Here is a 17,494-nt window from a genome sequence, read left to right on the forward strand (position 1 = left end):
GGTAAAACTAATTTTTGACCTTCAATGTTAATTTAAAGGTCACTCTGTAGGGGGCGCTATCGCGCCCATTTCAATTTTGTCATCATAAACTGGTCCAAACTAGAAAGTTTAACAACTGATTCAAATTTGGTCCTAATCGGACTCGTTTTGATCAAATGGGAGTAATTTTTAGATTAGCAATATCCCAAAATAAGTTGTCCAACTTTGCGGCTGCGCCGCACACAGACCGTAAAAAAATGTTAAATTTTTGCATTACAGGCTTATATGCATGGAATATGCAAGAGATGGAACGTATTTGTGAGCTACTTAGGGCAAATGAGTGCTTTATATGTATGGTGCTCAATGTAAAGCGCTCGTTTATTGCGCACTTTTGCACGGGCTTCGCCCGTTTACAACGGTAATGTTCCATTTTCCTACTACTAATTAGTATGCACGGGGCGTGCATGAGTGAAGGAGTGCGTTAGTGAGCGAGCGCTTCGCGCTCGATTTCGTGCGCACTTTCGCAGCCGTGCTTCGCACGGCCTTGCGAGATTAATAGGCCTCTCGCCAGCTTGTGGCGCTCGGGCCTAATAAACACTCTATTTTCATCAGTTATATGCACATGAATGTGACATTATTGCACATGGTTAAGTCAGTATAAATCAGTTTGTTTGTTTAAATATAATGGCACTGAGAGCACTGCACGCTTATTGCCGCAGCACACGTCATTACGTACTTACAGATGAAATGCGCCGTTAAACGCCGAACTGTAGAACGTGTGGTTATGTCATTCCAACACAGCAGGTGGCAGCACACACCTTCCATTCACTTGTGGCTCATCATTTAATCCAAAGAAGAAGTGAGTGCAGGTCTGCGCATGCTCAGTGTGCGCCCGCTGGCTCGTCCACAGTTTCCGTGTCTGAAGTCGACATGGACACGTAAAATCTAACACGGATTACACACCATCCGCGGCTTGATCCGGATGACTGACTGCTCTGCTGGGTTTCGGACGTAGCAGTGGTTGTTTAGGGCAAAGGATATTATGGTGAGCACCGTTTTTCTATATTAAATACGGGAAATGCTAACACGTAAGACAAGGAGCGTTCCAGGAAGTGTGCGTCACCTGCGCTCGTGCACCTGAGACGCGCCGCAGGCCCAAAGCACAAAGTTCAGAGAAGATGTTTTACAAAGAGTGAAAGGAAATAACAGTGGACTGTCATTTTTGTTTTACATCCAATACTTGGATTTATAATCCAAATTAAAACAGATTCATTGTTAGTTATTTGCCTCCAGATGATGTGATTGGAAATGGTTGGTTATTATACATAACTGTACATTTAAAATGGCATTTTGGCTGTATGAAACACTTTGTATTACCCCATTGGTAATGCGAGAGTCTGAAGAATGTGATATTTTTGTTTGTTTGTTTGTTTATTAGGCACAAATACGGGCCTTTTCTGTATTATTATTATTAATATTATTTGTATGTGAAACCTGCTCATCTTGAACATTTTTACCATTCACAAGCTAGGGCTGCAGCTATCGATTATTTTAGTAATCGAGTAATCTATCCATTTTTTTTCCTCGATTAATCAAGTAATCGGTTAATTTTTTGTACATTCCGTAAACCATTTAAAAGCATATAAAATATGTTTTTTAATATGAATTATTATTATTTAAATATAAACGTTATAGTTCATTGTAATAAACAAATAACAAATTGAGTTTCCACTAAAAAAACACTTTTCTTAATTTCACATGAGTTTGTCCCCAAAACGGCAACATTTCACTTCAGTCCAAAGTGTTCTGTTTGTATATCAAGCCTTGAAATCATTATGTTTATGTCCCTGTCAACATGACGTCATGTTGAAAGCCCGAACGAGAGACGTGGGGCGTCCTACCCTGGACCCACCACCTGCAGGAGGTCTGAGATCTGGGCAGGAGTCGACGACAGGGGCCTCGACAACCAGATCTCCGCTCGCAGAAACTAACTCTGGGACATGGAACGTAACCTCCACTGGAGAAAGAGCCTGAGCTTGTGCGGCTGGATAAAGTCGACCTCACCTCCAGGGTCACTGGGAGAGGCGGGGCTGGTGTGGGTCACTGGGAGAGGCGGGGCTGGTGTGGGTCACTGGGAGAGCCGGGGCTGGTGTGGGTCACTGGGAGAGGCGGGGCTGGTGTGGGTCACTGGGAGAGGCGGGGCTGGTGTGGGTCACTGGGAGAGGCGGGGCTGGTGTGGGTCACTGGGAGAGGCGGGGCTGGTGTGGGTCACTGGGAGAGGCGGGGCTGGTGTGGGTCACTGGGAGAGGCGGGGCTGGTGTGGGTCACTGGGAGAGGCGGGGCTGGTGTGGGTCACTGGGAGAGGCGGGGCTGGTGTGGGTCATGTCTAATTCTGAATCAGTCACAAGTGTTGCCAACATTATAAGACGCAGTAGACGCGGTGTTCTGTCCTCGTCTCACACGGTGTTCTGTCCTCGTCTCACGCGGTGTTCTGTCCTCGTCTCACGCGGTGTTCTGTCCTCGTCTCACGCGGTGTTCTGTCCTCGTCTCACGCGGTGGTCTGTCCTCGTCTCACGCGGTGTTCTGTCCTCGTCTCACGCGGTGTTCTGTCCTCGTCTCACGCGGTGTTCTGTCCTCGTCTCACGCGGTGGTCTGTCCTCGTCTCACGCGGTGTTCTGTCCTCGTCTCACGCGGTGTTCTGTCCTCGTCTCACGCGGTGTTCTGTCCTCGTCTCACGCGGTGTTCTGTCCTCGTCTCACGCGGTGTTCTGTCCTCGTCTCACGCGGTGTTCTGTCCTCGTCTCACGCGGTGTTCTGTCCTCGTCTCACGCGGTGTTCTGTCCTCGTCTCACGCGGTGGTCTGTCCTCGTCTCACACGGTGCGCAAAGACGTGCATCTGCTGCACCTGTGGAACAGCAGCAGACGCACAAGAGCAACTCTGAAGCTGATTGGTTGACACATCATTTTCATTTCCATTCACTTAAAGCTACAAACACCAGCTCTGTTTAGTCTGAAGGTCAGATGAAGGTCAGAGGGCAGATGAAGGTCAGAGGGCAGATGAAGGTCAGAGGGCAGATGAAGGTCAGAGGGCAGATGAAGGTCAGAGGGCAGATGAAGGTCAGAGGGCAGATGGAGGTCAGAGGGCAGATGAAGGTCAGAGGGCAGATGAAGGTCAGAGGGCAGATGAAGGTCAGAGGGCAGATGAAGGCCTCGGCAGATTTGAGATCCCTGTCAACACATGATGGCTGAATATGATTGGATAAAAGATCTAACATAAGACCAGCCTCCAAATCTGAACCTGGGGCAGAAGCAGTGCAACAAGAGGAAAGCCATGACATGAAGAGTAAAACTCTTACTCTGGGGAATCACTTCATAAATATTTTGTGGGAAAATGTATATATATTTTTAAATCATATTCTGATTATGTTTAGGCCAGCAGAGAAGGCCTTGCTGGTCATGACGGTCCACCACTGGATCAAACACTATCTCTGGCGGTCATCCAGGATTCATAGAACCATAGTTACAATTGTGCACTTAAGTAAGTATTCTCCCCTGGAATTGTTGTGTCCAGATGAGGTTCATGCTGCTCTTCAGTCGCCAGGGGAAGCTGAGGCTACAGAAGTGGTACATGGCCACAGCCGAGAGGGAGAAGAAGAAGATGGTGAGAGACCTCATGCAGATCGTCCTGGCCCGAAAACCAAAGATGTGCAGCTTCCTGGAGTGGAGGGACCTCAAAATCGTCTATAAGAGGTAAACTTGACTTATGCATTGTTCATTATTTTATGTTGCACCGAAGCACCAAGACAAGTTCCTTTGTTTGTACGTAGGTATCCTGATACTTGTATATTCCGATACAATTTTCTCATTACGATACGTATCCCGATACATTTTTAAATCGAAATGTAAGGAACACATTCTAGTAAAGTATTGCATGTTTCTTGCCAAACAATTGGCCTGGTCTGAACATGCTCCAGCAGCATCTTCTGCACAGAGGAGCTTCTGATCAGGTCCACAGCTCCTTCTCACCTCGACCAGAGGAGCTTCTGATCAGGTCCACAGCTCCTTCTCACCTCGACCAGAGGAGCTTCTGATCAGGTCCACAGCTCCTTCTCACCTCGACCAGAGGAGCTTCTGATCAGGTCCACAGCTCCTTCTCACCTCGACCAGAGGAGCTTCTGATCAGGTCCACAGCTCCTTCTCACCTCGACCAGAGGAGCTTCTGATCAGGTCCACAGCTCCTTCTCACCTCGGCCCAGAAGAGCGTGGCACAAATCGCAGATCAAAAGTACTGTTCCACCTCGTTTAAAGCCTACGGGCTACAAATCTTTATCTAAAAAAACATAAATATAACTCTCTCACCTAACCCTCCGTGGGTGGTCCCCTTTCAAGCTCGGGTCCTCCTCCAGAGGCCCCTGGGAGCTTGAGGCTTCTTCAGTATCTTTGCTGTTCCTGCACTTTTCTGAACCGAGATGTCTGATGTTTTTCCTGGATCTGCTCAAGTCACTCCTCCAGTTTGGGGGTCACTCCTCCAGTTTGGGGGTCACTCCTCCAGTTTGGGGGTCACTGCCCCAAGTACTCCGGTCACTACAGCACCACCGATACCTTCAGGCTCCAGACCTTCTCCAGCTCTTCTCTGAGGCCTTGGGATTTCTCTAGTTTCTCGTGTTCCTTTTTCCGGATGTTTCCATCCCATGATGCACTGCAGTGTCCACCACCACGACATTCCTCAGACCACCACTATGTCCAGTTGGTTCCATTACATTCTGTCTGTATCTGGAGGTCCCAGAGGACCTTGGCTCGGTCGTTCTCCACCTTTGGAGGTGTTTCCACCTTGTCCTTGGGGTCTCCAGCCCGTGCTCTGCACAGATGTTTCTGTTCACTATGTCAGCTCCTGGTGATGGAGCTCCATGTGTGATGTCCCTGCAGCCTCTGCACCTGCAGTTATGTGCGGATGGTCTTAGGGTCCTTTGCACAGCTACACCTTGGGTCTTGTCTGGTGTGGTAGATCAGGGCCTCTGTCCTTCAGACTGGCTCTTTCTAACCATTGGTAAGATTTCGTAATATCAGCCACTTCAGTTATGTTCCGGTGGTACATCCCATGTAGGGGCGTGTCCTCCTATGTAGGGGCTTGTTGAGATCACTGGCAAAAGTTGAATAATCCAGTCCGTTTGTTATTTAATGCGAGATCCAGGACTTTTATGGGCATTTATTAGTCCATAAGTCTGTTCGTGTCAAACAGATTTTCCACGAGGGGGAAGAGGGTACTAAAACGGCACCTGGTCTGAGGAGGTGGCTCCAAATGGTAATGCGCTAAAGCAGGGCACCTGAGTCAAGTAGAGCCAAGTAGGTACTAATGGAAAAGGGGCAAATGCAAAAATGGCAAATGAAATCTGATTTATTACATCAAATTTAACTGGCTCGATATATGTACGACATCATCTGATCAATATCTGATTTTTGGCCTTTTTCTACGTAATCCTTCTTCCGGTTGTGTTGGTTAACATAGAGCTACTGACCTCCAGGAAAAAGAAGTTCTTCATTGAAAGTGTTTTTTGGGCCACCCAGGGAATTGGTGCTTTGTTGACTTATTGGTCACATCAACATTGGACATTTTACACAAATCAATCTACCTGGCCCTCATCCTCCCGCTCCACTGGAAGTACATTTGTAATAGAAGTGCTGGCAAAAAGAGGAAAAAGTGTCAAATTTCACTCCCAAAATGTCCATAATTCCACATTTCTTACAATGCAGCACAGAATCTGCAGATGAACTCTGAAACGCACCAGTTGATTGAGTTCACGTTGTAAAATTGAATGGTTTAAACGGTGTTGGGGTCAGTAGAAATCTAGAAGAAATCTGAATATTTGTTCTGTATTAAAGTTGTTTTTGACTGTGTTTAGGTACGCCAGTTTGTATTTCTGCTGCGCAATAGAAGAACAGGACAATGAGCTCATCACACTGGAGGTCATCCATCGCTTTGTGGAGCTCCTGGACAAGTACTTTGGCAGTGTAAGTCTTCTTTTACTCCTCTCTGTTCCTGTCCTGTCCTCTCTGGTCTTCCCCTGTGGCCTCTGGGGTCTTCACCTGTGGCCTCTGGGGTCTTCACCTGTGGCCTCTGGGGTCTTCACCTGTGGCCTCTGGGGTCTTCACCTGTGGCCTCTGGGGTCTTCACCCACCTGTGGCCTCTTGGGTCTTCACCCACCTGTGGCCTCTGGGGGTCTTCACCTGTGGCCTCTGGGGTCTTCACCCACCTGTGGCCTCTGGGGTCTTCACCTGTGGCCTCTGGGGGTCTTCACCCACCTGTGGCCTCTGGGGGTCTTCACCCACCTGTGGCCTCTAGGGTCTTCACCTTTGGCCTCTGGGGTCTTCACCTGTGGCCTCTGGGGTCTTCACCTGTGGCCTCTGGGGGTCTTCACCCACCTGTGGCCTCTGGGGGTCTTCACCCACCTGTGGCCTCTGGGGTCTTCACCCACCTGTGGCCTCTGGGGGTCTTCACCCACCTGTAGCCTCTTGGGTCTTCACCCACCTGTGGCCTCTTGGGTCTTCACCCACCTGTGGCCTCTGGGGGTCTTCACCTGTGGCCTCTGGGGTCTTCACCCACCTGTGGCCTCTGGGGTCTTCACCCACCTGTGGCCTCTGGGGGTCTTCACCTGTGGCCTCTGGGGTCTTCACCCACCTGTGGCCTCTGGGGTCTTCACCCACCTGTGGCCTCTGGGGGTCTTCACCCACCTGTGGCCTCTGGGGGTCTTCACCCACCTGTGGCCTCTGGGGTCTTCACCCACCTGTGGCCTCTGGGGGTCTTTACCCACCTGTGGCCTCTGGGGGTCTTCACCCACCTGTGGCCTCTGGGGGTCTTCACCCACCTGTGGCCTCTGGGGTCTTCACCTTTGGCCTCTGGGGTCTTCACCTTTGGCCTCTGGGGTCTTCACCTGTGGCCTCTGGGGTCTTCACCTTTGGCCTCTGGGGTCTTCACCTTTGGCCTCTGGGGTCTTCACCTGTGGCCTCTGGGGTCTTCACCTGTGGCCTCTGGGGTCTTCACCTGTGGCCTCTGGGGTCTTCACCTGTGGCCTCTGGGGTCTTCACCCACCTGTGGCCTCTGGGGGTCTTTACCCACCTGTGGCCTCTGGGGGTCTTCACCCACCTGTGGCCTCTGGGGGTCTTCACCCACCTGTGGCCTCTGGGGTCTTCACCTTTGGCCTCTGGGGTCTTCACCTTTGGCCTCTGGGGTCTTCACCTGTGGCCTCTGGGGTCTTCACCTTTGGCCTCTGGGGTCTTCACCTTTGGCCTCTGGGGTCTTCACCTGTGGCCTCTGGGGTCTTCACCTGTGGCCTCTGGGGTCTTCACCTGTGGCCTCTGGGGTCTTCACCTGTGGCCTCTGGGGTCTTCACCTGTGGCCTCTGGGGTCTTCACCTGTCCTTTCTCTGTGCAGGTGTGTGAACTGGACATTATTTTTAACTTTGAGAAGGCCTACTTCATCCTGGATGAGTTCCTGATGGGAGGAGAGATCCAGGACACGTCCAAGAAAAGTGTCCTTAAATCCATTGAACAAGCGGATCTACTACAGGAGGTAAAGCACCATGTGGAACCACAGCACCATGTGGAACCACAGCACCATGTGGAACCACTGCACCATTTGGAACCACTGCAGATGTGGAACCACTGCACCATTTGGAACCACTGCAGATGTGGAACCACTGCACCATTTGGAACCACAGCAGATGTGGAACCACAGCAGATGTGGAACCACAGCAGATGTGGAACCACAGCACCATGTGGAACCACAGCAGATGTGGAACCACAGCAGATGTGGAACCACAGCAGATGTGGAACCACAGCAGATGTGGAACCACAGCAGATGTGGAACCACAGCACCAGATGTGGAACCACAGCACCATGTGGAACCACAGCACCATGTGGAACCACAGCAGATGTGGAACCACAGCAGATGTGGAACCACAGCAGATGTGGAACCACAGCACCAGATGTGGAACCACAGCACCAGATGTGGAACCACAGCACCATGTGGAACCACAGCACCATGTGGAACCACAGCACCATGTGGAACCACAGCACCATGTGGAACCACAGCACCATGTGGAACCACAGCACCATTTGGAACCACAGCAGAAGTGGAACCACAGCAGAAGTGGAACCACAGCACCAGATGTGGAACCACAGCACCAGATGTGGAACCACAGCACCATGTGGAACCACAGCACCAGATGTGGAACCACAGCACCATGTGGAACCACAGCACCATGTGGAACCACAGCAGCAGATGTGGAACCACAGCACCATGTGGAACCACAGCAGCAGATGTGGAACCACAGCAGATGTGGAACCACAGCACCATTTGGAACCACAGCACCATTTGGAACCACAGCACCATTTGGAACCACAGCAGATGTGGAACCACAGCACCATGTGGAACCACAGCACCATGTGGAACCACAGCACCATGTGGAACCACAGCACCATGTGGAACCACAGCAGCAGATGTGGAACCACAGCAGCAGATGTGGAACCACAGCAGCAGATGTGGAACCACAGCAGCAGATGTGGAACCACAGCACCATTTGGAACCACAGCACCATTTGGAACCACAGCAGATGTGGAACCACAGCACCATGTGGAACCACAGCACCATGTGGAACCACAGCACCATGTGGAACCACAGCACCATGTGGAACCACAGCACCATGTGGAACCACAGCAGCAGATGTGGAACCACAGCAGCAGATGTGGAACCACAGCAGCAGATGTGGAACCACAGCAGCAGATGTGGAACCACAGCACCATTTGGAACCACAGCACCATTTGGAACCACAGCACCATTTGGAACCACAGCAGATGTGGAACCACAGCAGATGTGGAACCACAGCAGATGTGGAACCACAGCAGATGTGGAACCACAGCAGATGTGGAACCACTGCAGATGTGGAACCACAGCACCATGTGGAACCACAGCAGATGTGGAACCACTGCACCATGTGGAACCACAGCACCATGTGGAACCACAGCACCATGTGGAACCACAGCAGCAGATGTGGAACCACAGCAGCAGATGTGGAACCACAGCAGCAGATGTGGAACCACAGCAGCAGATGTGGATAAACCTTCACATAACTTCTTGATAAAGAGACCTGGACTCACTGACACATTCAGGTCTCTCTCTCAGCTCTCTAAAATACAAGAGAAAACCATTTTTATTCAAGTTAAGTCATAGTATGATATAAATATTATAGGTCATGCTGTTGTTCTGGTGTTACTAGACCATGAGAGGCTTTAAACTGGCTGGGAATTCCTGGACCAGCTTTGGAACGGTTCCAATCGTTTCTGGCACAGACAGTTTTTGCAACTTCCAGCATTCTTCATCCCTTCAGCCCTTAAAAAGGATCAGGCCACACACATATATGTACAAGTACTGCAAGGTTCTGAGTGTCCTCCCACTTGTAAAAGAGGGCGGGGCATTCAAGGGTGATATCGATTAAAGAATTGTTCAAGAATTCAGACATGACACTGCATAAGTGTGGATATGTTTGATATCAAATGTAAGAGTAAAATGGGGCACCAGCCGTATAATCTGCATTTAACAATTATATAATCAAATATCTAGATTAATGAATTAAATGAATTAAAATTGAATTTGCTTGTTGATCTAAAGGTTTATGAGAACGTAACCGTGACATTGAGCCCTTTTCTGGAAATGGGGTCAAATTTTCACTTTATCAAATGTGGTTTATGAAGAATTAATGACCAAATAATGAACCTGTTACATCTGTTTCCCCTGAGCACAAAGACTGGACCCAAATGTCACTGCTTATTAAAGAGGATCTTACAGCCCACATGCGAGTGTGATGCATCATTAGAAAGCTCAGGAGCGACTCTGCGCTCAGGAGGAGCGACCGTGCGCTCAGGAGGAGCGACCGTGCGCTCAGGAGGAGCGACCGTGCGCTCAGGAGGAGCGACCGTGCGCTCAGGAGGAGCGACCGTGCGCTCAGGAGGAGCGACCGTGCGCTCAGGAGGAGCGACCGTGCGCTCAGGAGGAGCGACCGTGCTCTGAACTGCAGCCTGAGCGTGTGTGTGTCTCTGCAGGAGGATGAGTCACCGCGCAGTGTGCTGGAGGAGATGGGCCTGGCATAGGAGCGCTCACCCACCACACGGCACCAGGAGGGAGCAGACTGCTGACCGGGCCTCCTCTGCTGACCGGGCCTCCTCTGCTGACCGGGCCTCCTCTGCTGACCGGGCCTCCTCTGCTGACCGGGCCTCCTCTGCTGACCGGGCCTCCTCTGCTCTGCTGACCGGGCCTCCTCTGCTGACCGGGCCTCCTCTGCTGACCGGGCCTCCTCTGCTCTGCTGACCGGGCCTCCTCTGCTGACCGGGCCTCCTCTACTCTGCTGACCGGGCCTCCTCTACTCTGCTGACCGGGCCTCCTCTGCTGACCAGGCCTCCTCTGCTGACCGGGCCTCCTCTACTGACCGGGCCTCCTCTGCTGACCGGGCCTCCTCTGCTCTGCTGACCGGGCCTCCTCTGCTGACCGGGCCTCCTCTGCTGACCGGGCCTCCTCTACTCTGCTGACCGGGCCTCCTCTGCTGACCGGGCCTCCTCTGCTGACCGGGCCTCCTCTGCTCTGCTGACCGGGCCTCCTCTGCTGACCGGGCCTCCTCTGCTGACCGGGCCTCCTCTACTGACCGGGCCTCCTCTGCTGACCGGGCCTCCTCTGCTCTGCTGACCGGGCCTCCTCTGCTCTGCTGACCGGGCCTCCTCTACTGACCGGGCCTCCTCTGCTGACCGGGCCTCCTCTGCTCTGCTGACCGGGCCTCCTCTGCTGACCGGGCCTCCTCTGCTGACCGGGCCTCCTCTGCTGACCGGGCCTCCTCTACTGACCGGGCCTCCTCTGCTGACCGGGCCTCCTCTGCTCTGCTGACCGGGCCTCCTCTGCTGACCGGGCCTCCTCTGCTGACCGGGCCTCCTCTACTGACCGGGCCTCCTCTGCTGACCGGGCCTCCTCTGCTCTGCTGACCGGGCCTCCTCTGCTCTGCTGACCGGGCCTCCTCTGCTCTGCTGACCGGGCCTCCTCTGCTGACCGGGCCTCCTCTGCTCTGCTGACCGGGCCTCCTCTGCTCTGCTGACCGGGCCTCCTCTGCTCTGCTGACCGGGCCTCCTCTGCTCTGCTGACCGGGCCTCCTCTGCTGACCGGGCCTCCTCTGCTCTGCTGACCGGGCCTCCTCTGCTGACCAGAGCGTTCATAAGTCAGGGATGGGAATTGGCACGTTCACATTACAATTGTATGAATGTATGTTAAAGATGACATATTATCCTTATTTTAGATGTTGTTCATGTGCAGCTGTTTGAGAAGAAAGAACAGTCACATTAAGTACAGGGATGTGGGCGGGGATAGTGGGGCTCCCAGTGGGGGGGGCTCCCAGTGGGGGGGGCTCCCAGTGGGGGGGGCTCCCAGTGGGGGGGCTCCCAGTGGGGGGGCTCCAAGTGGGGGGGCTCCCAGTGGGGGGGCTCGGCTCCCAGTGGGGCTCCCAGTGGGGGGGCTCGGCTCCCAGTGGGGCTCCCAGTGGGGCTGGGGGCCCCTGCACTACAAACATGCACCAGTCTCTGAAGGTGATGTGCAGGAAACATGGACAAGCTCTAGAAAGATGCTGAATATGTCGTCTTTTGCTTCTTTTTCAATTTATTTCCACCTGTTTGGTCTTTTTGATATATTGACCTTTCTGACGATGTGAAAGATGATCTTAAATCCTATTTATTGTATTTATCAGAAATGAAAGAACATTGCTGTTGGTAAAGTTGTGCCTCTTCCCGTCCCTGCTCCGGTCCTCCTGCTCAAAAGTCAAAAAAATGCAACTGTCTTTATTCTTTGGGCATCGTGACCAAGTTACTGAACATTTAGACTCATTTTGGCAAAGACCTGAATAGATCAGTAAATAATGATTTTATCTCCTATTTAAAGTATATATTTGACTTTTGAATGAGAAATGTTTGTCACAGTTCACTAACAGAAACCTGTAGATGTATACTGCCCCCTCTAACCCAGTGACCCCTCAGGGGTACTACACGTAAACGCCTCACATTAGTAACCTTTTCCCTTCAAAATCCTTCAATTTCACCCAAACCTTAAATCATGTCTTTGTCCCACACGAGCAGACGTGTGCTGTACACACTTCATGCACATACATGATCTAAACTACAGTACCTTGTGATACCTGCAGGGGGCGACACCAGCACTTAAGCCTGGGGTGGGCAATCATTTTCCTCCGAGGGCCATATTCGAATCCAGGCAAGTAGCGGAGGGCCGGCCCGCGATCATTGGTGTGAAAAAAAAAAAAAAATCCAAAAAATTAAATATCGAACTTGACTTGTCTGTCAAATATAGGCTATTGAATCTATTCTTTATTTCCTTTCACGTCATATGACGTGAAAGGATAAGGATACAAGTGCAGATAGATGCCTGAGGGCAACAAAAAGATTATAATATTTTTTCAATATTACTTGGCATGTTTGGCGGGCCAGATTATAAAGATAAACGGGCCACATGTGGCCCGCGGGCCTCAGGTTGCCCACCCCTGACTTGAGCCCTTTTCAAAGCCCATCCCCATATTACAGCCCACACATGTCCTGTATCTGCTCCTCACAAGCATGCAATGGTGTTCCTGACAGGCTAACGCTAACGGCTAATGCTAACAATCTGTAACATAATAATAACCAGTTAACAGAATGGTAACGTTCTCACATTCCATGAAATAATGGCTGATTATGATGATTAGGGATGCACTGATCCCAGTATCGATATTGGTGCCGATTCTGTCAAATTGAATGGATCGAGTATCGATTGCCTGTCTTCTGATACTGATCCGATACTCCAAGGTTTACTCCAGTAAACGCCGACATGTGGAACCTCATTTTAAAGTTTATATTGCAATATTAACTTGTTATGCCTTCACAAATATTATTAGCATATTCTTATGGTGTTAACAACATGTTGAAGTAGTTTTAAGGAACGTTATATTGGGTATCAATACTTAGAGTATCGTATCAGAACTGCAGAGGCTGGATCGTTGCATCTCTAATGTTCATACTTCAGTCATCGTCACGCTTAGTAACTTTCTATACTTAATGGAAATAGAAGACGTTTTATAAGGTGTTTTATGTATTTTTGGTACCAATAGTACCAGCCTGTGTTTGGGTACTGGAGCTGGTGCCTCCAAAACCTTCTAAATCCTGAGCCTTGAGGCACAAATGCAACCGTTTGATTTCAGTTTGTCCTTTGGATTTGCCCAGTTATGTTGTGATTTAGATATAATTCTTTAGTATTTAAGCTAATGTTCTCTAAAGTAAGTCAGTTGTACGTCTGAGGCCGTACGTGAGCTGTCACTCTGAATGTAATCTGCTGTATGTCTCTCTGCTGTGGCTCGTATAAGAACTTTATCTTTGCACTTTTGCACGGTGCTTAATCACACTTAAAGGTGCACTATGTCACTTTTGTGTGGGAGGGCACCTTTAAAGAGCCATCCAGACTAGCTTAGCTTCCTGTGGTACAATAGAATGTGGCTCTGTGCTTTTGAAACGACTGCACCTGTAACGCCTTCACGTTTGGCCTTGTATTTACTCTTTTTGTGTCACTACTACATTTAAGCCTGTTTTTCACTCCGATGCTTCAGTACGTGACGCTTTTCTTCTTCTCAGGCGACACAGTGTTCAGTCGAAAAACAATATTGATTATGTGGATGATGGACACACGGAGGCGGGATGATGGACGCACGGAGGCGGGATGATGGACGCACGGAGGCGGGATGATGGACGCACGGAGGCGGGATGATGGACGCACGGAGGCGGGATGATGGATACACGGAGGCGGGATGATGGACACACGGAGGCGGGATGATGGCCACACGGAGGCGGGATGATGGACACACGGAGGCGGGATGATGGCCACACGGAGGCGGGATGATGGACACACGGAGGCGGGATGATGGCCACACGGAGGCGGGATGATGGACACACGGAGGCGGGATGATGGCCACACGGAGGCGGGATGATGGACACACGGAGGCGGGATGATGGACACACGGAGGCGGGATGATGGATACACGGAGGCGGGATGATGGACACACGGAGGCGGGATGATGGACACACGGAGGCGGGATGATGGACGCACGGAGGCGGGATGATGGACGCACGGAGGCGGGATGATGGACGCACGGAGGCGGGATGATGGACGCACGGAGGCGGGATGATGGACACACGGAGGCGGGATGATGGACGCACGGAGGCGGGATGATGGACGCACGGAGGCGGGATGATGGCCACACGGAGGCGGGATGATGGGCACACGGAGGCGGGATGATGGATACACGGAGGCGGGATGATGGGCACACGGAGGCGGGATGATGGGCACACGGAGGCGGGATGATGGCCACACGGAGGCGGGATGATGGCCACACGGAGGCGGGATGATGGACACACGGAGGCGGGATGATGGACACACGGAGGCGGGAGGATGGACACACGGAGGCGGGATGATGGCCACACGGAGGCGGGATGATGGACACACGGAGGCGGGATGATGGACACACGGAGGCGGGATGATGGACACACGGAGGCGGGATGATGGACACACGGAGGCGGGATGATGGCCACACGGAGGCGGGATGATGGACACACGGAGGCGGGATGATGGATACACGGAGGCGGGATGATGGCCACACGGAGGCGGGATGATGGATACACGGAGGCGGGATGATGGCCACACGGAGGCGGGATGATGGACACACGGAGGCGGGATGATGGATACACGGAGGCGGGATGATGGCCACACGGAGGCGGGATGATGGATACACGGAGGCGGGATGATGGCCACACGGAGGCGGGATGATGGATACACGGAGGCGGGATGATGGACACACGGAGGCGGGATGATGGACACACGGAGGCGGGATGATGGACACACGGAGGCGGGATGATGGACACACGGAGGCGGGATGATGGACACACGGAGGCGGTACACATCAATACAAAGTCCTGATGTTGGAACCACAATAGGTTTTGCTTTTATATTACAAACTCACCACAAACTTACATTTTTTTCAGCTCAAATACAAGTTTCAGGCTCTAAAAATGTGTTTTTCCTCATCAGAAAAACAAACTAATCATATTTGTGCTCTGGAAATCCAAATCTTCTTTTGTTCTAAAGTCTTGAAAGTTTTTGTACTTGGATCTGATGTTAGTTCATGTTCCACTTTGTCCCACTGGGAATGACACATGGGAATGACACATGGGGGAATGACACATGGGGGAATGACACATGGGAATGACACATGGGGGAATGACACATGGGAATGACACATGGGAATGACACATGGGGGAATGACACATGGGGGAATGACACATGGGGGAATGACACATGGGGGAATGACACATGGGGGAATGACACATGGGGGAATGACACATGGGGGAATGACACATGGGGGAATGACACATGGGGGAATGACACATGGGGGAATGACACATGGGGGAATGACACATGGGGGAATGACACATGGGGGAATGACACATGGGGGAATGACACATGGGGGAATGACACATGGGGGAATGACACATGGGGGAATGACACATGGGGGAATGACACATGGGGGAATGACACATGGGAATGGTACATGGGGGAATGACACATGGGAATGACACATGGGCAGCTTTGGAAAAACATCTGTACTAAATATTTTTGGATATGGGAAACTTGCCCAACACAATTCTACTTTGACAAAGAAGTGTGTGATTTTTGTAAGAGCTCAAGGTCTGAATATGTGAAATAACTGGAGTTACAAACATGTGGAAGAGGCTTCATAATACTCACATTACTTCATAATACTCACATTACTTCATAATACTCACATTACTTCATAATACTCACATTACTTCATAATACTCACATTACTTCATAATACTCACATTACTTCATGTGAAATAACTGTGTGAAAAATGACCATTTTTACTTCTTTCAACAACAGAGATATAAATCCATTTTCTGAGCCCTTGTTTATTATTTTCAACATGATGTTTTTTTTTTTTTATAGGAAATGGCAAAAAAAAAATCCTGTTAATTTTTTCCATCAACATTTAAAAAACACAAAACATGAAATGAATGTGACTTTGACATTTGCCTTGATGAAAATGGGAGCGATGTTTTCAGTGTGAATGTCATTTTATACCTAATAAACTTTTGAAATGTTTGATTTGACATGTCAGTGACTGGTCAGAACATTTAGTGAGACTTTTGAAACACATTTTTAACCAAATATTGGTGGAATTATGGAGACGATCTAAATAAAGAACACTTACAAATGATGTGTATTATTGACTAAAGTCTTACATTGTTTATTCTTTTATTCATATTTAACAAGGCCTTTATTATAAAAGGTCTGTATGTATTTTAGAGTTTGTATAATCAAAAATGTAACTATGATTATTTTATAGTCGACAAGTCATATTTTTGACTGTTATTTTAAAATAACTGAAATACATACGTAATCAAGACTATTTAGACTGAATAAATCAGCCTTTTTCAAAGCTTCACAGTCACAACAGTGGTATTGTTATAATAAGATAAGATATTCCTTTATTGTCCACACATGGGGAAATTTCATTGCTGAAATTTCATTGATAACTTATAGGAAGTTTAAAAAACACTTTTTACAACTATTTACATCAGTTATATGCACGAGTATGTCAGCGAGGGTGGATCAGTCACTGAAGCTGCTCTCCAGAGTGTCCTGCAGGGGGTGAGACTCATGGTCCAGCATGTGAGTTTAGCCAGGACCCTCCTGTCCCCCACCTTCTGCACAGAGTCCAGAGGACAGTCCAGGACGGAGCTGTGTCCAGCTTCTTCCTCTCCCTCTGTGATGACCACACCTACAGGAGCTGATGCACCACAGAGGAGGAGAAGGTCTTCAGGAGTGGCCCTGTCAGGAGGGCCCTGTCAGGAGGGCCCTGTCAGGAGTGGCCCTGTCAGGAGGGCCCTGTCAGGAGTGGCCCTGTCACCCTGTCAGGAGTGGCCCTGTCACCCTGTCAGGAGTGGCCCTGTCAGGAGTGGCCCTGTCAGGAGTGGACCTGTCAGGAGTGGCCCTGTCAGGAGGGCCCTGTCAGGAGGGCCCTGTCAGGAGTGGCCCTGTCTAAAAGACCTGAGTCTCCTCAGGAGGTGGAGCCGACTCTTCCTGTACAGTCTGTGTTATGAGCCCATAACACAGACTGTACAGGAATATATTGCAATATAAATGAATGACCATATTTTAACATCCCATATAGACAGACTAAAACCCTGAGGAGAGTCGGGGACATCTAGCTCTTAAAGAAGACCGTGGGTTAGAAACATAATTGCAACCTTTGTGATTCCCAAACATTCTAATTTTGATTCTAACCGTGTAACGTGTCGCCGAGGAACCAAAGCGAAGCACAGAAACGAGGTTCATGACGTGCAAACGTGTGATGAGCGCAGCCTCCACCTCCAG

General features: G+C 50.3%; 1 protein-coding gene across 1 annotated transcript; it reads left to right on the plus strand.

The window, feature by feature from the left end:
* The first annotated feature begins 850 nt into the window (after positions 1-850).
* ap1s1 (adaptor related protein complex 1 subunit sigma 1) lies at positions 851-10,179 on the plus strand. The gene is made up of 5 exons (XM_072459750.1): positions 851-1,024; positions 3,550-3,728; positions 5,879-5,987; positions 7,408-7,545; positions 10,074-10,179. The coding sequence occupies exons 1-5, from the start codon at positions 1,022-1,024 to the stop codon at positions 10,119-10,121; spliced, it is 477 nt and encodes a 158-aa protein (XP_072315851.1). The 5' UTR covers positions 851-1,021; the 3' UTR covers positions 10,122-10,179.
* The last annotated feature ends 7,315 nt before the right edge of the window (positions 10,180-17,494 follow it).

This window comes from Eucyclogobius newberryi, unplaced genomic scaffold, assembly GCF_026437365.1.
Source record: "Eucyclogobius newberryi isolate DKJ021-1_F unplaced genomic scaffold, fEucNew1.0.hap1 SCAF_27, whole genome shotgun sequence".
In the NCBI taxonomy this organism is placed as follows: domain Eukaryota; kingdom Metazoa; phylum Chordata; class Actinopteri; order Gobiiformes; family Gobiidae; genus Eucyclogobius; species Eucyclogobius newberryi.